At 41.7% G+C, this 23490-nt stretch overlaps 2 protein-coding genes, 1 long non-coding RNA gene and 2 other non-coding genes across 6 annotated transcripts in view; all 5 read right to left on the bottom strand.

Moving 5' to 3' along the window:
• ATG9A (autophagy related 9A) overlaps nucleotides 1–10288 on the bottom strand; it is a 47253-nt gene extending 36965 nt beyond the window's left edge. Inside the window, exons 1-3 of the mRNA XM_056535860.1 lie at nucleotides 10157–10288; nucleotides 4667–4740; nucleotides 858–976 (exon numbers count right to left, since the gene is read on the bottom strand). The gene's annotated coding sequence lies outside the window, so the exon portion shown is untranslated. The remainder of the gene's footprint in view (nucleotides 1–857; nucleotides 977–4666; nucleotides 4741–10156) is intronic.
• A 4876-nt stretch (nucleotides 10289–15164) lies between these two features.
• LOC130284430 (uncharacterized) lies at nucleotides 15165–20175 on the bottom strand. 2 transcript variants are annotated; one of them, XR_008847035.1, is made up of 4 exons: nucleotides 19697–20175; nucleotides 18217–18382; nucleotides 16312–16367; nucleotides 15165–15431 (listed from the first exon to the last, which is right to left on the bottom strand). It is a non-coding gene; the product is annotated as an uncharacterized LOC130284430 (long non-coding RNA). The 2 variants fall into 2 exon arrangements; XR_008847034.1 differs by having other exon boundaries at nucleotides 16312–16370; nucleotides 19697–20171.
• On the bottom strand, nucleotides 15499–15611 carry LOC130290160 (small nucleolar RNA SNORD89). Its single transcript, XR_008847528.1, has one exon. It is a non-coding gene; the product is annotated as a small nucleolar RNA SNORD89 (small nucleolar RNA).
• LOC130290162 (small nucleolar RNA SNORD89) lies at nucleotides 19015–19119 on the bottom strand. Its single transcript, XR_008847530.1, has one exon. It is a non-coding gene; the product is annotated as a small nucleolar RNA SNORD89 (small nucleolar RNA).
• A 2105-nt stretch (nucleotides 20176–22280) lies between the features above and the next one.
• Nucleotides 22281–23218, bottom strand: LOC130284429 (histone H2B-like). Its single transcript, XM_056534763.1, has 2 exons — nucleotides 23073–23218; nucleotides 22281–22499 (listed from the first exon to the last, which is right to left on the bottom strand). Exons 1-2 carry the CDS (start codon nucleotides 23190–23192, stop codon nucleotides 22302–22304), a joined length of 318 nt encoding a protein of 105 aa, XP_056390738.1. The 5' UTR covers nucleotides 23193–23218; the 3' UTR covers nucleotides 22281–22301.
• Between the last annotated feature and the right edge of the window lie 272 nt (nucleotides 23219–23490).

Below are 23490 nucleotides of genomic sequence, written 5' to 3'. Positions count from 1 at the left end.
GGGACGTTGTGCCAAACCTACCCCTGCATAATCCGAACTTTGCACGAGTGACAGCCCTGTGCCAGCGCAGCCGGCGTATGGTGGACGGAGACAACAACAAGCGCCAGGAGCGGGTGAGACACACTGTGACAGCAGTATCCAATACAGACCAGTAAGCCCGTACTAGTCAATAGACTGATAAAAACAACTGTACAAGTGTATACACTACCGGTCCATCTATTCATCACTAAGATATTTCATCAGCTGCACCAGAAAAGGACACAATCCCCCTTTTTTTTCAGACCGGTATATATTTTTCAATAATTTTTTATATTTTTTTACATACATTCTTTTAATAATCTTTTTCCATCACATGTGATTGTTAGAATCAAGTCTTTCCATTTTTGTGATCAATACCACTAGGGCCCAGTGGATTGTTCACCTTTATATCTGTGCCAGGATTAGATTCATTTTATACAATTTTATTAATTGTTTTATACATGTTTAATAAAATCTATATCAATTGAAATTTCTCTATACTATATTTGCATTCATTGTGTAAAATCCTAGAAGGATTGGTTATATATTTTCTCTTCAGATTATTTATTTCCGGCCGTTTGGGGTTTCGGCATATAACCAACTATATCCTCGGATTGTAGATTTGTGAGCTGCACACATTCTTTTCCTTTTTACATAATTTACAAATCTGTTTAACTTTCTGGCACCAGTTCACTTGAAAAAATAAAATAAAAAAATGTTTTCCACCGCAGTACGCCTTTAAGGAAACATCATGATTTCCCAGCACTGCTGCCACAATGTTCTAGTGAGTGATATGTGGTGCAGTATAGAGAACTATCGAAAAGACAGGTAAGGCTTACATAAAGACACTGGTTCCGGGCTCCACGAAACGGTCACATTTTCAAGTATCATTTCCTCAGATACAATACTGTGACAAATCTTCATAAGACGTCTGATTCACATCTCTGTACTGCAGACTCTGAAACATAATATAAGAGAAGTTAAATACTAACTCTATATAAAAAAAATATACTAATACTGTCCCCTATGTACAAGAATATATCTACTATAATATTGCTCCTATATACAAGAATATAACTACTATAATACTGCCTCCTATATACAAGAATATAACTACTATAATACTGCCTCCTATATACAAGAATATAACTACTATAATACTGCTCCTATATACAAGAATATAACTACTATAATACTGCTCCTATATACAAGAATATAACTACTATAATACTGCCTCCTATATACAAGAATATAACTACTATAATACTGCCTCCTATATACAAGAATATAACTACTATAATACTGCCTCCTATATACAAGAATATAACTACTATAATACTGCCTCCTATATACAAGAATATAACTACTGTAATACTGCCTCCTATATACAAGAGTATAACTACTATAATACTGCCTCCTATATACAATATAACTACTATAATACTGCTCCTATATACAAGAATATAACTACTATAACACTGCCTCCTGTATACAAGAATATAACTACTATAACACTGCCTCCTATATACAAGAATATAACTACTATAAAACTGCTCCTATATACAAGAATATAACTACTATAATACTGATCCTATATAGAAGAATATAACTACTATAATACTGCTCCCTATATACAAGAATATAACTACTATAATACTGCTCCTATATACAAGAATATAACTACTATAATACTGCCTCCTATATACAAGAATATAACTACTATAATACTGCTCCTATATACAAGAATATAACTACTATAATACTGCTCCTATATACAAGAATATAACTACTATAATACTACTCCTATATACAAGAATATAACTACTATAATACTGCACCTATATACAAGAATATAACTACTATAATACTGCACCTATATACAAGAATATAACTACTATAATACTGCTCCTATATACAAGAATATAACTACTATAATACTGCTCCTATATACAAGAATATAACTACTATAATACTGCCTCCTATATACAAGAATATAACTACTATAATACTGCCTCCTATATACAAGAATATAACTACTGTAATACTGCCTCCTATATACAAGAGTATAACTACTATAATACTGCCTCCTATATACAAGAATATAACTACTATAATACTGATCCTATATACAAGAATATAACTACTATAATACTGCTCCTGTATACAAGAATATAACTAGTATAACACTGCCTCCTATATACAAGAATATAACTACTATAAAACTGCTCCTATATACAAGAATATAACTACTATAATACTGATCCTATATAGAAGAATATAACTACTATAATACTGCTCCCTATATACAAGAATATAACTACTATAATACTGCTCCTATATACAAGAATATAACTACTATAATACTGCTCCTGTGTACAAGAATATAACTACTATAATATTGCTCTATATACAAGAATATAACTACTATAATACTGCCTCCTATATACAAGAATATAACTACTATAATACTGCTCCTATATACAAGAATATAAACACTATAATACTGCTCCTATATACAAGAATATAACTACTATAATACTGCCTCCTATATACAAGAATATATCTACTATAATACTGCTCCTATATACAAGAATATAACTGCTATAATACTGCTCCTATATACAAGAATATAACTGCAATAATACTGCTCCTATATACAAGAATATAACTACTATAATACTGCTCCTATATACAAGAATATAACTACTATAATACTGCTCCTATATACAAGAATATAACTACTATAATACTGCCTCCTATATACAAGAATATAACTACTATAATACTGCCTCCTATATACAAGAATATAACTACTATAATACTGCCTCCTATATACAAGAATATAACTGCTATAATACTGCTCCTATATACAAGAATATAACTGCTATAATACTGCCTCCTATATACAAGAATATAACTACTATAATACTGCTCCTATATACAAGAATATAACTACTATAATACTGCCTCCTATATACAAGAATATAACTACTATAATACTGCCTCCTATATACAAGAATATAACTACTATAATACTGCCTCCTATATACAAGAATATAACTACTGTAATACTGCCTCCTATATACAAGAGTATAACTACTATAATACTGCCTCCTATATACAAGAATATAACTACTATAATACTGCTCCTATATACAAGAATATAACTACTATAATACTGCTCCTGTATACAAGAATATAACTACTATAACACTGCCTCCTATATACAAGAATATAACTACTATAAAACTGCTCCTATATACAAGAATATAACTACTATAATACTGATCCTATATAGAAGAATATAACTACTATAATACTGCTCCCTATATACAAGAATATAACTACTATAATACTGCTCCTATATACAAGAATATAACTACTATAATACTGCTCCTGTGTACAAGAATATAACTACTATAATATTGCTCTATATACAAGAATATAACTACTATAATACTGCCTCCTATATACAAGAATATAACTACTATAATACTGCTCCTATATACAAGAATATAAACACTATAATACTGCTCCTATATACAAGAATATAACTACTATAATACTGCCTCCTATATACAAGAATATATCTACTATAATACTGCTCCTATATACAAGAATATAACTACTATAATACTGCTCCTATATACAAGAATATATCTACTATAATACTGCTCCTATATACAAGAATATAACTGCTATAATACTGCTCCTATATACAAGGATATAACTACTATAATACTGCTCCTATATACAAGAATATAACTACTATAATACTGCTCCTATATACAAGAATATAACTACTATAATACTGCTCCTATATACAAGGATATAACTACTATAATACTGCTCCTATATACAAGAATATAACTACTATAATACTGCTCCTATATACAAGAATATAACTACTATAATACTGCTCCTATATACAAGGATATAACTACTATAATACTGCTCCTATATACAAGAATATAACTACTATAATACTGTCTCCTATATACAAGAATATAACTACTATAATACTGCTCCTATATACAAGAATATAACTACTATAATACTGCTCCTATATACAATATAACTACTATAATACTGCTCCTATATACAAGAATATAACTACTATAATACTGCTCCTATATACAAGAATATATCTACTATAATACTGCTCCTATATACAAGAATATAACTACTATAATACTGCTCCTATATACAAGAATATAACTACTATAATACTGCTCCTATATACAAGAATATAACTACTATAATACTGCTCCTATATACAAGAATATAACTACTATAATACTGCTCCTATATACAAGAATATAACTACTATAATACTGCTCCTATATACAAGAATATATCTACTATAATACTGCTCCTATATACAAGAATATAACTACTATAATACTGCTCCTATATACAAGAATATAACTACTATAATACTGCCTCCTATATACAAGAATGTAACTACTATAATACTGCTCCTATATACAAGAATATAATTACTATAATACTGCCTCCTATATACAAGAATATAACTACTATAATACTGCCTCCTATATACAAGAATACAACTAATATGATACTGCTCCTATATACAAGGATATAACTACTATTATACTGCCTCCCTCAGTGCTCAGCTGGTACTCACCCTGTGTGGCCCCCGGGGTCCCCAATGTCTGTGCTGTGTGTTAGCTCTCCTCCACGGCTGATGACATATCAGGGCTGTACAGAAGGAAAATGAAACTAATATGTAACTTAGTCATTGCAGCTGCTCCGAGATAATGTCACATATTTCCAGTGCAATGTTAAAGGGCCAGCAACCCTTTTTCTGCTCCCAATAGACCAGCACCCTTATAAGAGGAGCAACTAATACCAGTCATCACCCCGGATGTTTACAAGAATATTCCCATTCACTGACAGCAAACAGAGATCTTGAAAATAAGAACCTGAAACACAAAACTCTATTAGAATGTTGTACTCCTCTTCAAGCTTCGTTTACATCCATGTAATGATACATATTACAGTGGATTCCACAGCCCTATAGGACCGTGTTCAGCACTGGTAGCTAAAACTACAACTCCCAGAATGCCTGGACAGCCAACGGAATCCCACAGACTTTAATGGGATTCCCATTCTGAAAAAATTTACGGACCCGTCTTTAATTTTGCGCAATCCCACTGTAATCGGTAGGGCTATGAATTTCAGCAGGATTCTGTGTTCTAAGAACACAGAATTCTTCCGCAATTCTGGCGGAATTCCACAATTCCGTTCAACGAGCCTTGCTGAACGGAATTTGTGCGGGATTGCAGATATTCCGCCATGTGAACATTGCCTTAAAGGGGTACTCCGCTGCTCAGCGTTTGGAACAATGCAAGTCTATGGGAGGAGGCGTGATGTGATGGCTGTCACGCCCCCTCACATAGACTTGCATTGAGGGGGCAGGAAGTGATGTCATGAGGGGGCGGGGCTATGATGTCACAAGCTCCCGGCCCCAGCGTTCGGAACAGTTTGTTCCAAACGCTGAGCAGTGGAGTACCCCTTTAAGGGTGCGTTCACACTAAGTGTGAACTTAACATTAGTGTGAATGGTGACGGCTCAGTGCACCGCGGCCCTAGCACCGAAGCATTTTCGGCGGCGGCTGCCAGGCGGAATCTCCGCTTGCGGAATTCAGCGAGCGGAGATTCCGCAGTGTGAACGCACCCTAAAAGGTGTACTACGTATCTAGACATCTTATCCCCTATCCAAATGGGCCACCCGCAATCTAAACAAACGCTGGGTTTTGGTGGAAGTGATCGTGACGCCATGTCCCCTCCATTCAGGTCTATGGGACTGGGCACAGGAGTAACCCTTTAAAGGGAACAATCATCAGATTTGACCCTATATAATGCTTGGCAAAGCGTTATATAGGGCAAAATCTTTATCCTCCTCATCACAGGGGGATGTTCCTGCCTGCGGGATGTGAGGATATGAATTTATAAACTGCTCTCCGCCGCGCCCGCAAGTAGTCCCCTGGGCGGGGAGCTCCTCTCACCTAGTCCCGGGTCTTCGGCCAGCAGCGAGGCCCTCTTGGCTTGACGGGCTGCATCATCGCTCTGCTCCGTCTGTTCAGTGAGCAGAGCAATGACGCGGCCCGTCAAGCCAAGAGGGCGTCGCTGCTGGCCGAAGACCCGGGACTAGGTGAGAGGAGCTCCCCGCCCAGGGGACTACTTGCGGGCGCGGCAGAGAGCAGTATATGAATTCATATCTTTACCATCTCCGCAGGCAGGAACATCCCCCTGTGATGAGCAGGATAAAGATTTTACCCTATATAATGCTTTGCCAAGAGTTATATAGGGTAAAATCTGATAATTGGTTCCCTTTAATGGTGTAAATTTTGAGCATTTATTTTTCTTATTTTCAAATTTTTTAAGAAACCAGGTCACAGGTTTACCAGTGCACCAAAATTAACGCAGAAAATTGGATAGAAATGTCCCTCTTTTAGGCGTTGCTTCTCCCAACGAAGTCGATGAGACAGGTATTTTCGTTAGAAAGTTTTTATTGTAAGACCAATGATGCGTCTCGGGTTAAAAACCCTTCCTCAGATTGGCCAATTGGCCAATCTGAGGAAGGGTTTTTAACCCGAAACGCGTCATTGGTCTTGGTATTCGTTAGAAAGTATTGTAAGACCAATGACGCGTTTCGGGTTAAAAACCCTTCCTCAAATTGGCCAATTGGCCAATCTGAGGAAGGGTTTTTAACCCGAGACGAGTCATTGGTCTTACAATACTTTCTAACGAATACCTGTCTCATCGTCTTCGTTGGGAGAAGCAGCGCCTAAAAGAGGGACATTTCTATCCAATTTTTTACATATCTTGTGGGCAGCCTTGCACCTGTTCCCACGTCCCTACGGCATTGCAGAACTCCTGGATAAACTTCACTAAACCCCACACTTGAATCGTCGGGGTGATAAGCGCATTTCTATTGCGCTCAAGGTGAGCACAATACCTACCTGTATTGTTTAGAACGTCATATGTTGAGGATAATGCACTAGGCGCTTCGTGTGGTTGTTTTGTCTCCCGTTTCTACCAAAATTAACACGTCGCATTATCTGAACTTTAGCTTCAGATTGTAAAATCCACATGTAAATTTCACATAAAAACTTGCACAAATTTGGAAACAGAGTTATTCGCCTCTATTGTCTGTGTGAACTTGAGCCTAAAGCAAACTTTCTACTTGGCTTTTCTTTTTGGCGTTTTGCCCCCAAAAAAAGCCAAAACGGCCCCATGGCTGAGGCCAGATGTTGGCTGTAAATCAATGAAAAAACGCAAAAAAAAATTTCCACATTGCGTTTTTCAGTTTGGCGATTTTTTCCCTGAAATGGTGGCGCTTTTCTCCCATAGAAGTCTATGGGAGTAAAAGACAACACCATGTGGGTTTTAACTTTGGCATTTTTGCTGCCGGTTTTTATTCTTTTTTGGACTTTAGCAAACCAAAAAAGTGATGGAGACAGCTTTTTTTTTTTCATAAAATTTCGTAGGGTACAAAAATAAGAAAGAAAATACAGTAGTGATAGAAAAAAATTGTATTTAACGAATTTTTTTTTTTTTTTTATAACAACATTTTTATTAATTTTTAAACAGGGATCAATTTATGTGGGCGGGCGGGGACCTAAAAATGTAGCCGACAATAAGAAAAATGTAGTGTGTGTGTGTGTGTTTTTTCAATTTTTTCCCTTTATGTTTTACATTTGTTAGGTAGCACTACTACTCCCAGCATGGAACACCATGATGGGAGTAGTAGTACCTGTACTTCTGACACCCGTTGCGATCCTCCTGTATAATGTATAGATGCGGCGGCCGCTCTTCTATGGTCCCCTGCACTGACGTGTATATACACCTATTCAAATTTCGCACAGAGCTGTGATTGGCCGGATGGTTGCAGCCAATCACAACTCTCCGTGGGAAATATGAATATGTATATATATATAAGTCAGTGCAGGGGACCATAGAAGAGTGGCCGCCGCATCTATACTTTATACAGGAGGATCACAGCGAGTTTCAGGAGTGACACCTGCTGTGATCTGTCCGTAACTGCAGGTACTACAGCTCCCAACATGGAGCACACTCTGCCTCATGCTTGGAGCTGTTGTACCTGCATTAATAGACAGATTGCAACAGGTGTCAGGAGTGACACTTGCTGCGGTCTATTAATGCAGGTACAACAGCTCCAAGCATGAGGCAGAGTGTGCTCCACGTTGGGAGTAGTAGTACCTGCAGTTAAAGGGTACCTCTCATCAAAAAAACTTTTGATATATTATAGATTAATGTATGCAGAATAGCTTTAAAATGGCATGTTATTAAAAAATATGCTTCTTTCTATTTAATTTTCCACTTTGAAGTAATGACCACTAGGGGTCTCCCTACCAGTCCTGGCAGCAAGCATTTCAGACTCATGCTGGAGTCCTAAACACTACGAGCTGCCAGTCTGCTTTGTTCACAAAGGAGAACACTCAGAGCTGCCAGCCTGCTTTGTTCACAGCCTGTTTGGCTGTGAACAAAGCAGGCTGGCAGCTCTGAGTGTTTAGGACTCCAGCATGAGTCAGAAATGCTTGCTGACAGGACTGATCGGGAAAAATACAATAGAAAGAAGCATATTTTTCATTAACATGCTATTGGAAAGTTATTCAACATTCATTAATCTAAAATATATCAAAAGTTTATTTGATGAGAGGTACCCTTTAAGGACAGATCACAGCGAGTGATGTGAATTTCTATTCACATGACGGGCCGGCCGGAGTACAGTGCAGACATGTGAGCGCTGTATAGAGCCGCATCTCTGCTAAATTATGGATAATCGCATTGGGTGTCAGGAGTGATACCCGGGGCAATATGTCTATTAGTACAGGTACCACTCCCATTATGGAACAGTGTGTTCCATGCTGGGAGTAGTAGTACTACCTAAAAAAATGTCAAAAATAGAGAGAGAAAAGTGGAACACACACACACTTTTTTAAAAATAAATTAAAATTCCTTTATAAAAAATAAAAATGTTGTTAAATACATTTTTCCCCATCCCTATTGCATCCTTTTTTTTTTTTTTCTTTTTGGTACCCAATAAATTTTGAAAAAAACGCCAAAGGGGCCAAAAATGCAATTTCCACTCAAATGCAAAAACGCCAGAGAAAACGTCAGACGCAGGAAATTGCACTGTAGTTTTTTCTGCCGTTTTATTCACACAAAAATATGCAGGAAAAAAGACCTTAGAAGTACAGTTCACCACCAAATACGGTGACAGCGAGTATTGCTGGACATAGGGGGTAAAAAAATATATATATATTAAATGAAATGGCATGATGGTTGTTGTAGTTCTTGCGACAGATAAAACCTCTCCAGGTTTGAGTATTAACTAAAACAGTGGTCTGCAAACTGTGGACCTCCAGCTGTTGCAAAAACTACAACCCCTGGCATGCCCGGACAGCCAACTGCTGATTTGTAGTTTTGTAACATCTGGAGGTCTCCTGCTGTCCAGGCATGCTGGGAGTTGTAGTTTTGGAACATCTGGAGGTCTCATTCTGTCTGGCCATGCTGGGAGTTGTAGTTTTGGAACATCTGGAGGTCTCATTCTGTCCGGGCATGCTGGGAGTTGTAGTTTTGGAACATCTGGAGGTCTCATTCTGTCCGGGCATGCTGGGAGTTGTAGTTTTGGAACATCTGGAGGTCTCCTGCTGTCCGGGCATGCTGGGAGTTGTAGTTTTTTAACATCTGAAGACCATAGAAACATAATGTTTCTAGCCTGCGGCTCCTCACCTGTTACAAAACTACAACTCCCATCATGTACTGACAACCTTTATGAAATGGACAATGTTGCTTTACATCCCTATTCTCCATACTGTGTCTGCAAAACTACAACTCCCATCATTGCAAAGGCTGTGTGTACATGCTGGGAGTTGTAGTTGGAGGTTTGCATCAGACACAGTATGGGGAACACTGACTTATTGAGTAATAATACAGATCCCCCAATATCATCCATACATCCCAATCCTCCCCATATATCGTGATACAAATGGATACATTATAATAACATGTAACCAAAAGAGATAGATAAATGAATCATTCAATTGCTGTTTAAAATTCACAGTGCCCCGGGTGTCCCCCGTTACCCGTGAGGTGGGCGCCTCTATGGCCCCCGATTGTCTCCCCCGGCCGCTCCTTTAGCCACAACAGCCTGGCCTGTCCCTGTCACTCCAAACGACTGAGCGGACCAGCCAGCCAATCACAGGGGAGTATTAGGGCTGAGCGTGTCCGCGGAACCAATCACAGACGTAGAACGAAGATCGCTAACCAATAGCTGCACAGGTGGGCGTAGCCTCGGTTTGTTTTGGGTCAGGCGTGAACGATGTGCAGCGGTGGAGGGCTGGGCGGAAGTGACGTCATATGAGGAAGTGAAGTGACAGCTGGGGCGCACGTGAGCAGCAGGTTGATGGCAGATTGGCCATGTCTGGAGCAGAGTCTGGGGTGTCTCCAGCTGTTGCAAAACTACAACTTCAAGCATGCCCGGACAGCCTTTGTCAAGGCAATGTAGTTGTAGTTTTTAACAGCTTGAGAACCACAGGGCGGGTAATGCACATATACTGCAATGTGGTCTGTCAAAGCACAAGGGTCATGGTTTGAGACCACAGGCTTAGACTGCATTCACACCACGTTTTTGCTATACAGTTCCCGTATCAGGTTTTTGATGAAAAAGTGATTCCTCAAAACCGGACTAAACTGTATCAAAACGTGTGTACAAATTTTAACACGTATACAGTTTAAAAAATGATGTCCGGTTGCATCCGTTTTTTAAAGAAAAAAAAACATAAGTTTTTAACTTTTCCCTCCATTATGAATAAAGTTTCACTTGTTTGAAATTCCAAGAAAAAAACTGCAATGTCAAAAACCGTATGGTGAAAACTGGATGGAACCGTACGCACATACCGTTCTGTACTGTTCCCATTGACTCCCATGTTAAAAAAAAAACATATGGTTTAATACGGTTTTTCACCTGGACCAAAAACTGTGGTAGGCTACGGTTTTGGGCAAGGGAAAAAACTGACAACCTGATGTATCTTTTGGCATAAGGTTTTCCAATACGGTTCCATACGGTTTTCACATAGAAAACGTATATGGGAACTGTATAGCAAAAATGTGGTGTGAATGCAGTCTTAGGAGGATCCTTTGGCGTGTGTGAAAATTATTATATATATAGTGGTCACCGAAGCCTGTATATTATTATTCCTTCAAGGACACTTTAAAGCGCAACTGTCATGGAAATTATACCCCCAGACTAATACCATGATAGTATAGATGATGATACGTGTAAGGCTGGGTCCACACTACGTTTTGTCCCATACGGGAGCGCATACGGCAGGAGGGAGCTAAAACCTCGCGCTCCCGTATGTGACCGTATGCGCTCCCGTATGTCATTCATTTCAATGAGCCGACCGGAGTGAAACGTTCGGTCCGGTCGGCTCATTTTTGTGCCGTATGCGCTTTTACAACCGGACCTAAAACTGTGGTCAACCACCGTATGGGACAAAACGTAGTGTGGACCCAGCCTAATGCAGCTGTACTTTTGGCTGCTGTTTATCAGTCTTTATCAGCAGGAAAATAGTTTTATTGTGCGGTCAGCAACAGTCTGGTAGGCGTGGCTGGGGATCGTAATGCCCCCCTCTGCCACGCCTACCCCCTGTAAGTGAGCGCTGGACCACTGTGTGTTTGACACCCAGGTCCCCACGCCCCGATGTCCATGATGTGCGGGCCGGCATGACTCCACTGAGCCTATACATATAATGTGCACCTTTATGATATACGGTGCCCGTACTCCTCTTCTTTCTTTTCCTGGCGCCGGAGACGCGCTGCTTCTGCTTTCACTATAGGCACAGAGCTCGCTCGCTCCCTGTCTCTAGCACTGCGCAGGCGGCAGACAACGGGAGCAAGCTCTGTGCCTATAGTGAAAGCAGAAGCAGCGCGTCTCCGGCACCATGAGAAGAAAGGAGTACGGGCACTGTATATCATATAACATAAAGGTGCACATTATATGTATAGGCTCAGTGGAGTCACGCCGGCCCGCACATCATGGACATCGGGGGTGGGGACCTGTGTGTCAATCACAGTGGTCCAGCGCTCACTTACAGGGGGTAGGCGTGGCGGAGGTGGGGCATTACGATCCCCAGCCACAACTATCCGACTGTTGCTGACCCCACGATAAAACTATTTTCCTGCTGATAAAGACTGCTAAACAGCAGCCAAAAGTACAGCTGCATTACACGTATCATCATCTATACTATCATGTAATTAGTCTGGGGGTATCATTTCCATGACAGTTGCGCTTTAAAAGGAGCTCTTTTTTTTTTTCTTCTCTCAAGACAACCCTTATTTTCCCATCCACAGACCGCCTGAGGCTTTTTTTTTTTCCACGACCAATTGTACTTTGTCATACCACTTTTCACTCTGCCCTTAAAGGAGAACTCCAGAATATAAAAATTGTCCTCCATATTGCCGGCAGTAAAAAAAAAAAAAAAAAAAAAAACATGTACGTACATACCTTCCTTCGCTCCCCCGGTCTCCACCGCAATCCTCTTCCTGGTTGCCGGTGGTCGGCGAGTCATACTGCGCTCAGCCAATCACCGGCCGGTGTAGTGAAGAATTTTGTGTCTTGAAGCGTTCTCACACTGTCGCTCACACTGTCGCTCAGCCTATCGCTGGCCGAGTTGGGACTTCACTGCGGCCGGTCATTGGCTGAGCACAGTATGACTTACCGGCAACCAGGAATAGTATCGCGGTGGAGACTGGGGGAGCGGTATGTACATATTTTTTTTCTGCTGGCAGTATGGAGGACAATTTTTATATTCTGGAGTTCTCCTTTAAAGGGGTACTCCACTGCTCAGTGTTTGGAACAAACTGTTCCCAATGCTAGAGTCGGGAGCTCGTGACTTCATATCCCCGCCCCCTCAATGGAAGTCGATGGGAGGGGGTGTGACAGCCATCACGCCCCCTCCCAATGACTTGCATTGAGGGGGTGGGTTGTGACATCATAAGGGGGCGGGGCTATGACATCACAAGCTCCCAGGAACCGACTCCAAGCATTCGGAACAGTTTGTTCCATACGCTGAGCAGCGGAGTATCCCTTTAAACGTGCGGCGAAAAAAAAAATTTGTGAGTGGATTGAAAAGAAAACCACAATTGTGCATTCTGGGGTGTTTGGTTTTTAGATTTAAAAAAAATAAAAAAAACAGAAAAAGGACATTTTGTCAGGACTCACAAGAGACTGAGGACCTCTGGCATAGGTTGCGTAGTTTGGACAAAATATCACATCATATGGAGCATATATATTTTTGTGATTTTGTCTGGCCTTGTGATGCTGGGGGAGCCCAGGGTGTTGCGTTTTGGGGTGCACATATGAGGCCTGATCTTATAGTATGGGCATAAATATGTTGTAAGCTTGCATGGTGCACTACACATTACTGGCACTTGTATATGCCTTGTGTGCGCAACTACTCCCCCATATAGCATTGTGGCTGATCTACATCATAGTGAAAATAAGTGTCTAACCAGCCCTTGGAACAGTAAATGGGACCTGTTTTGTGATTTTTTCTCTTTTCAGTTTTGTTTTTACACAGTGCACACGTTAAAATCAGTGTTCTCTCTATTCTGCGTGTCATTAGTAATAAAAAGATCCCCATGGTTACATATTTTTACAATTCCAGCTTGTTTTTTGTAGAATAAGCTAATAGCAGCAAATACTTAAGTATAAAAGTACACTAACACCATAACCAGGGTGTACCCGTACACCCTGCAACATCTAGGGGCTAAAGACCGCTCCAATGTTAATAGTCACTGTCAGATACAATAACTTTTAGAACAGCATGCCCAAAAAAAATTAAAAATATATATATATATATATATATATATATATATATATATATATATATATATATATATATATATATATATATATTTTAATGTTCTACAACTGCTTTCATCAAAAAATTTGCAGAATTTCATACTAAAAAAAAAAGCCAGTCAAAAAAGTGGCCAATAAGGGTCCCCCTGCCTCCTGGGACACTTACCAGTCCAGCAGTCAGCAACATGTAATGCAGGAGTACAGATGTGGATAAGTGGAAAGCCCAGCAGGTGTTTCCTTCCAGTAGAAAGATCCAACTGCGGCAGGTAGCGCTACACCACTGTGGAGACACAAGGGTCAGGTGTACAGTGGTGACAATTAGGACTCAGAGCACAGGTGCAGACACCACATTTCAGAGGGCTCCCTCCTTAGTCAGGTCCAACCTGTACTATACAGTATGAATCCTAGAAAGTGTCACCACTGTACACCTGACTCCCGTGTCTTCACGCTGGTGTAGCGCTACCTGCCGCAGTCAGATCTTTCTACTGGAAGTAAAGATCTGTTACCTCATGTTACCCTCCATTGATATCGTTGATAATTGGAATATAATATATTATATATTTTTTTTCCTCCTATCGACAGGCCATGGACATAAGTGATTGACAGGGCTGAAGGCAGGTCCAGAGCTGTGTACTTGCCCCCGATCTTCTGAGTCAATGAGAGGAGAGACATGAATTATATCTGGTATGGGCTGGGTTTCTGTAGCTTAACTGGCACTGATGTCAGCACCGCCCGCTTATGAATGTTCACCCCCCCCCCCCCCCAGCTCTCCCTCTTCTCCACTCCTAACTGGTCTTCACTGCACATGTCAGGAAGCGGCACATGCTCAGTGAAGACCAGTTAGAAGCGGTGAAGAGGGATGAATATTCATAAGCAGGCAGCACTGCAGATGGGCGGCACTAATGTCAGTGCCCAGAACCCTGCCTGTGCCAGTTACAGCCACATTCCAAGATCTACTAAAACTAAGATTGCAGGCGAACGGATCCAGCCAAGGTAGGGATCATAGGAATCCGTGTCTCCTGCATCCACCAGTACCTGTGGTTAGTGTAGGAGCAAACATGTGACAGTTTTCCCTTCACTTTTATAATACAGAAGCATATCATCTGCATAGACACTTCTGTTTGCCCTGGAAAGGTGGCAGCAGTTACACCCCCAAAAAAAAAAAAAAAAAAAAAAAGTGTAATTCCTTCTCTCCATAGGCCAGAAGAAAAATACAGAACGCATAGTCCATTTAATGGTGCTCTGTTTTATTCACATTACATAGATCATATACAGGGTCACAGCTCTTGCAGTTACAATTCTCCACGTTCCCATCTGTTGGGGTCGACTCCCAGGATCTCTGGATCACCCCAATATTTGCAGCATGTTGACATTTTGATGGTCTCAGCCGATTTCCAACATGCGATTCTGAGACCAAGTATCCTCCTCCTGCAGGGCTCAGGACACGTCTTCTGCTCAGAGTATTGAGACTTTAGGACATTGGACTCGTCCTGCTAAGTGAGAGAAGAGACCTGGTAAAGCTCATGGCTGCAGAGAGTCAGAATATATAAAATGTCTTAAGCCGAGGTCAGTTAGATTTCGCTTCAGGGGTTTTTGTCATTATGCCCCCCCACAGAGAAATCACTGCTCAGGGGGGCACTGTAATTCGGCCTTTTATGTCATCATTCCTCGGCTTTCACATCTTGAGAGATCAAACCTTGGGAGAACTTGAGTGAAATTAACCATTGTACTATGGTAATGGGTTGGATCTTCGGGCACCAGATTTAGGCCAGCCCTCACACACCCCCCCCCCCCCCACCCCCACCCTGTGGCAAAACTAGAAATCCCATCACAACCCAACAGTCACATGGTGGAGTGCACAGTTGTCAGTCCCCCTCCAGTTGTGGAACTACAACTCCCAGTATTCAGAACCAGCCAAAGGCTGTGTGCATGCTGGGATTTGTAGTTCAGCCACTGGAGGGACACTGACAAACTGTGCTTAAAAGGCTTAAACAAGGTTATGTGGAGATGTAGTTGGATATAATCTAGTTACCTGCTGCTGGGTGGAGACATCTGAACAAGAAGCTCAGTCATTGGGCCATGTTCAGACACCGCAGGGTGCAGTTTTTATCCTACCTCGAGCACAAATAAATGCTAAGCTATATGTCTACAATGAAGGCTCAGGTCCGTATATAATTATCAGGGTGGGGATTTTCTTGCAGTAATTTCCTCATTGCTCAAATACATTCAAGAGTCAAGTAACTACATTCAGCCTGTATAATCTCATTTAGAGTTTTGTCTATACAGCTCCTTCCTACGAAGTCTGTTCTGTATAACCTATAGACAGGAGACTAACATGGCTGCAGGGTTCATTTTGTGACTAGAGATACAAACCTTGTAGAAGCTCCAGGATTCATGGCTCTTCGGCACGTTGTCCAATCTGTAGATATCTGCTGAAAGGAGAAGACAGTGTTATAGAAATGACTGCGCCCATATGAGAGTCTAGATCTCTGTATAAGAGGACCTGTGGTCACCCCCAAGTTAGTGATTTTCTGCCATCACTGAAGATCTTCGGGTGCCCGATCACAGACGTTTGTACCAGTATGTCAATAAAGACGCCATTGCTAGGCCCTGTTTATTGTTGAGTAGCTGTCCTTTTCCACAGTACCGGCAGCTCTGGGTCCAGTGTCTGACATTCTCTCAGCTCCAGCATCCAAGCATGGCGCTCCCTTCATCGCTGTATGTGTGGGAGCCAAGAATAAGCAGATCAGACACAGGACCCACAGCCGACTGTACTGAGGAGGGAAGTGACAGCAGCGCCAACACTATACAGGGCCGAGCAATGCTGTAAGGAGGCTGCACCACTGTACCCAGCAATATTCTCACACGCCTAGGATTGCATGTCAGGTATGGCAGCATTTTAATGAGGGAAGGAGGATCAGTTCTTGTTTTACATTACAGGCAGCTCCCAAGATCCTGCTATATAGGCACTGAATACACAACCCGACATTACATATTGAAAACCTCCTATAGTACAGTCCCCACCTGATTACTGAATTGGTCAGAGGGAAAAAACAATGCCCCTAGTTCTCAGGAACAGGGGGGGGGGGGGGGTTCAAGCAATGTTTACGAGTGATCAAGGACCCTACTTAAATTTTTTAATGGTGCCAGAAACTTGGGGTGATGACAACTCTATTGCAGGCAGAGAAAATCATAGACTAGGGAGATGACCTGTGTCCTATGCAGGAAGGACAAACAGGAGCTGACGTGACAAGTACAGGACCCCAAGACTCCACAGGAGGGGAGGAAAAATCCAACATATCCCAGTGTGTGGTGGATGAGAAACACTTTAGCAGATACCTTTACCCAAGTTGAGTGATGCAAGTGGTGACAAAAAATAAATAAAAAGCCAATACCACAGCTTTACCTTATTTATTCTCATACTCTGCCCTGAGGAAGCCGGGGTCAGCCAAAATTCGCTTCAGGAGGATTTGTCATGGTGTCTCCTACAGAGTAAACTGCTCAGGAGGACACTGCAATTCGGCCTTTTTGGTCTATAACAGGTAGGACTATAACAAGTCATTTATAAGCCTAAAAGGGAGATAGATCCATAACTCACCATAATGTAAAACATCCCTTTTATTAGGTCTTCCAAAGCAGAGGTCCTGTTGGACAGGCAGAAGTGTTTTTCCCCCAAACAGTGCACCTCCAGCTGTTGCAAAACTCCCAGCAAGCCCGGACAGCCTTTAGCATGGCGAGAGAGGGGGTGGCAGACAAAAACTCACACCTATCCCCCAGCCTGTCTGTGCTTGCTGGGAGTCTGGCAACAGCTGTAGGCACCCTGGTTGGGAGAGCCTGCTCTAAAGTGGTCGAGCCCTTGACAAAGCATTAGGGGGCAGATTTATCAAAAACTGCAGATGAAGTGGTGCAGTTGCCCATGGCAACCAGACCGCTACTTTTATTTTTAAAGAGATCTGTGAAAAGTGAAAGAACCGATCTGATTGGTTGCTCTTGGCATCTACACAGGTTGATAAATCTTCCCTAGAGGTGTAGAACAGCCATAGGTCAGACAGTGTCCTCCAGGACCTCTTGTTCTGCGAGACATTTGCATTATGGTGAGGGATGTGGATATCGCTTTATGGTCATACATATCTACTGTTAACCGCAGAACCACCTGGGAAGTCATCCACGTACATCTGAGGTTGGTTCAGAGCCAACCAAGGGAAACTGCTTGCAGGTAGCTTTGATTTCTTATGCTCCAATATTTAAAAAAATAAAAATAAAAAATTTTTTACTTACCAGCAGTCAGTAAATGGTTACATCAGTGCAGAAAGCTATCTTGTGATACAGTCACCAGGGCCAAGTCCTTCCATCCAGATCCGCATCATGGCCACCATACATTAGTGATTTAGAATGAATGCAGCTGGGGAAAGTTTCCACCAGAACACATTACAGGATCACAGATCTATAAAGGAAAAAAGTAACTCAGCAAATGGTGTAAGAGACAGATAAGGAACTGGCCCACACGCACAGTCCTGCAGCCACCTCAGTCTAACACGATACCCGCACTTATGCCCATTAGCTTAGGCCCAAGTCCTTGCAGTACCAAATAAGGGTTAAAGGAGTGTGGTGAAAATTAACTTATCCCTCTATCCAAAAGTATAGGGGATAAGTTATAAATTGTGTGTGTTGGGGGGGGGGGGTCCCCTGTGATCTCCTGCACAGGCCCTTGGCAGCTTGCTTGAAGCAGCTGGCCAACCCCCGCAGGAAGCTGTGGCCGGAACATTTCCCCCCACCCCTATGCATCTCTATAGGGTACATGGAGAGGGTGTGTCAGCCAGTGCTCCATACTGGGGTCAGCACGCCCCCTTCCAGCACTGTGCCTCAACCATGTTCAAGATATTGCAGGGGTCTCAGTGCTCACTTTTTTATTTATTTTTATTAAGACATGTTTTACAGGTGCACACACACACACCACAATATGACTAAAGCCATCTTTCCATACATATCTTTAACTTGGAGGGGTGGGCCGCTGCCAGACAGCTCATGTGGCTTTAGCTCTGAGGAGACCTAGTAAAGCTCATTGCTGCAGTGAAGGCCGAGGTCAGTTAGATTTCGCTTCAGGGGTTTTTGTCATTATGCCCCACAGAGAGCACTGCTCAGGGGGGCACTGTAATTCGGCCTTTTATGTCATTCCTCGGCTTTCACGTCTTTGCTACAATAGGTCAACCCTTGCAGAGCTGTAGTTTTGGGACCTACTAAAAGGAATGACAAAGTGGAATGCCCAGAGAATGGAAATGTAAAAATGTCAATTAGAGCCAAAACTATTTAAAATTTGATATGTAAAATAGTTTGGTCTCTAATTCCAATATTACATTTCCATTATTCTCTGGGCATTCCACTATGGCCGATCATTATCTATAGACATACCACTGTCATTCCTATTAGTTTTGTCAGTCCTGTAGTTTTGCAACAGCTGGAGTCACATTTGGAAACACTGGGGTAACCCCTTCCTTGCTGTGCTGCTGTTTCTGCTCACTTAGCAAACCCATCACCATCTCCCTCCAGAGGATCCACATTGTCCATGATAGGTAAATCAAGGCTTCCCTACAGCAGCAGTTCAGTGCAACCCAGTGTTTCTCACCTAGTGTGTCTAGCTATTGCAAAACTACAACTCCCAGCATGCCCGGACAGCATGTTTTTCAACAGCTGGAGGCACTCCTGTTAATAGGGGAGAGTACGGGGGACATTATTCAGGTAAACAGTTGGCGACACTTACCTCCATTCTAGGAGAGCAGCCATGTGCTAGGTCAGTCCGGGCTATGTCCATGCTGCTGCACTCGGAGCGGACCCTCTGCTGTGCCAACACGCCGGCAAGGAAGTTGTCTGCACGCGAAAGATCCATTGCCGTCTCCGGACTCCTGATGTGAACAGCGGCTGAGCCAAGATGCGATCCTCCCCACAGATCTCTCACCGCGATGTAACAATGAGCAGCACCACGCGGCCTTTTAAATCCTGCTCACGTGACCCGGAAGCAGTGTTCAGCCGGAAGCCGAGCGTGACGACGTAAACACGTTCATGCGTGGTTGCCTAGTGACCATAATTCTACTGTAGTCCTAGCCCTTACCTGCTTGTGGACGGGCCTCGCATTAACCACGTGACAAAAATGGAAACATTACAAAAATGTGTTTACACACACGAGCCAATGTAGATGTTACTAGACAATTAGAAATACATAAGAGCCCATTCACACTATAGGTTTTCCAAGTGTAATTTTTGTTAGGAAGATTTGGTGCAGCAGCCCCTCATTGGCGAGATAAAAAAAAAAAAAAAAAAAAAAAAAAACCTCTCCAGAGGAAATGTTGCCCATAGGAACCAACCAGATCGCTTCTTTCATTTTGCAGAAGCCTTGTTAAAAAATGAAAGCAGCGATCTGATTGGTTGCTATGGGCAACTTTTCATCTGGACAAGTTGATAAATCTCCCAAATTGTTCTCAACAGGATTCTGTGTCACCAGACTAAGGCTATGTTCACATGTCGGAATGTCCCCACAGAAAATCATGGTGCAGACATTCTGCAGATTGTGGGCGCCGGCCTAACATCCCGGCACTAGTATCGCACAGGAGGGCAGAGTTTCAGACAGCTACCCATTCCGTGCAAAGTCAGCAGAAAGAATGAACTGATCTTTCTGCAGACAAGATTTGGAAACATGTACAGAAATTCCACCATGTGCACAGCGCAGTACAATCCAATTGAATTCAATGTGACCCTGCTGCAGTGAAATTTCCATGCAAATCCTGAGGTGTGATCATAAGCCTAAGGAATTTCTCAGGAAGATATTCCACTGCAGAAACTCCAGACCCATCAATGTACATATTCTGAGAAATCTGCTCTGAAATGTGTTTGTCTGAGACTGCATTTCCCAGCAGTCCTAGTGCCAGCGCCAGCTCCAGGCAGAGATCCTGTAGTGTGAATGAGCCCTAAAAGCTGCTTTATAAAATATGAAGTTGCGAGTCTGATGTGGGTGAACATCCCACGAGTCCATTTCTGTAATTTTTGCTGTCCATTGACTTACACATGTGGGGAAAGTAAACTGTGCCTAATGGTACATTCAAATGTACACGTTTCGCTGCATATTTTTTGTAGCTAATTTTGCTACCGATTGCCTTTAATTAACAAAGTCAGCTGCAGAAAATGGACAGAAGAATTTGTCTGTGTAAACAAATCTTAAAGTTACAAAAACCATAAAATCTGAAACTCCCAAGACTTTGTTCATATCACCATTGATCTGTCTCAAAAGACTGAAGCCATGCGGAAGAGAAAGATAAAAAAAAAAAAAAAAAAAAAGTCTAATCAGATCTGTCAGGGACAAGTCTGTTTGGTGCCGAACAGTACGGAGCTCAGCAATAGTGTGAATGTAGCCTAAAGCTCTTTAGTATTTGCTGTGAGTAGTAATAGGGGAAGATTTAGCAAAACCTGTCCAGATGATTGGTTGCTATGGGCAACTTAGAACACTAATTTTTCAGGGGCCTTTCCAAAAATGAAAGTGATCTGATTGGTTGCTATGGTCAACTCAACTTTTCCTCTGGACAGGTTTTGATAAATCTCCCCCATAAAGCTTAATTTTACTGTTCACATGAATATTTGCTGTAATCTGCTTAGTCCCCAAACCACTAAACCGTACATGATGGCGGTCATATATTTGCTAGATTAACACTGACTGGGAAACAGCTTGAGGGTCTATTCACACGTACAGAATTTCAAGATGTGTTCAGTTTACATTGAAATCTGCAGCAGAAAATCCTGCGCATCAAATCTGCGCAGAATACTGTATGTGAGTTAGACCCTGAATGTTTCTACCCCAATACGACACAGCCCCTTATGAAGAGCATAGGAGAAGAGTAGCTGATCGGGCAGGAGCGACCCCCTCGACCTCAAGTGACTGCAGCAGAAACACATATGGTTAATCCCTCCATTCTCCCAGGGGGCAGGGAACCTCCTTACTCGCAATTGTGTCAGACCTCCCCCGATTAGCTAGGTAATCCGCAGTGATGTAGAGAATATGCACTTACAGAGAGCTACATCCTTTAGGTACAATACACTGAACTCCGCCTTAGTGCACTCTGTAGCAGTGTAAAGCATGGCACAGACAATTCACCTGCGGAATCAGACAGGAGCTTGGGGTATCCAGTTAAGTGGCAGAGTGCACCCCATGCCACCCTAAAATTAGATTATGGAAGGATCTGCATCTAGGCCAGATAAATAAAAATACATTTATTTCCATATAATTAAAACATGCCTTGCCATTTCATATACTACAAATCCTGCTCCACCTGCAGTAGATCATCCTGCTCCACCTGCAGTAGATCAGCCTCCAGCTTGGACTATCCTTGGGTTACCATCTTGACTCGTTCTAGTGCCCTCAGTGCTGAGCAGATCTCAGGGCTGGTGATGGCTCTTCGGGGTTTGTAATGGGAGAGTCGTGCGGCTTCTGCTGCTACCAAGGGGAAACTATCAGCATGGGCAACTTCTCTGGTCAAGACATCAAGGGCCCAAAGCTGTTGGCTTGTTGTCTGCTGTGCCTAGGACAGAGCAGGCATGGTTATGGCAATACAGCTATGAAAGCCAGTTACAGCAATTGTCGGCCATCCCAACACTACATATTCCTCAAATTTGCCTGCACCCTATAAGTACATATACACCCTTAGTGCCACATATAGCATTTATTCCGTGCATCTGTATTAGTAAGATGAGAATGCCATGCCTAGTTCAGAGGCTTCCAACCCCTTCATATCTATGAACCAAAGACCACACTTCCTAATGTTCTTATTTTGGAACAGTCTTACATACTGGACAAATGGGGTTTATACATAATCCATAAAAGGGCACCCAAAGTTAATGTCCTGAAATACCCCTTAAGATGCCAAAATGCTTTAGGTCCGGTAAAAAAACCGCATACGGGGAAAAGTGAGCCAACCGGTTCACTTTGGTCAGCTCATTGATATGAATTACATACGGGACCGCAAGTTTTTAGCTCCCCCCTGCCATATGCGCTCCCATATGGGGAAAAAAAAAAAAAAAAAAACTTGATGTGAACCCAGCCTAACCAGGTTCATTTTAAGAAATTTGACATCCACCCATCTATACAGTCTTACCTGGTCCAGGACTCTAACCAAGTGCTTCTTATAGTTCTTTGTGGATTTCTGTATGGTTTTCTGTTTTCCAGCTTCCATACAATATCTTCTGGTACTCTTTACCTCCATGATTGGCTTCATCCCAGCTAAAACTAGACCTTATAATGCTCAGTAGTTAGAACTAGATAGAAATACACACATATTAGGGGCCATATAGAAATAACAAAAAGGTTAACAGTTATTTCCCCAATATAAACCTCTGGGACTGTGCGCCAAAATGTTACCATGAGGGGGGAAAAAAAAAAAAAAAATAGTAAATAAAGAAAATTTTCACATTAAGTTCTTTTGACATCCTCATACAGTCACAAGAAGAAGAAAAAAAAATCTACTCATAAGAACAACAAAATTGTAACTGCAACGAGTAAACATAAAGTCTACA

The sequence above is a fragment of the Hyla sarda genome, chromosome 8 (assembly GCF_029499605.1).
Source record: "Hyla sarda isolate aHylSar1 chromosome 8, aHylSar1.hap1, whole genome shotgun sequence".
Taxonomy (NCBI): domain Eukaryota; kingdom Metazoa; phylum Chordata; class Amphibia; order Anura; family Hylidae; genus Hyla; species Hyla sarda.
This window is presented reverse-complemented; position numbering and strand designations above follow the sequence as displayed.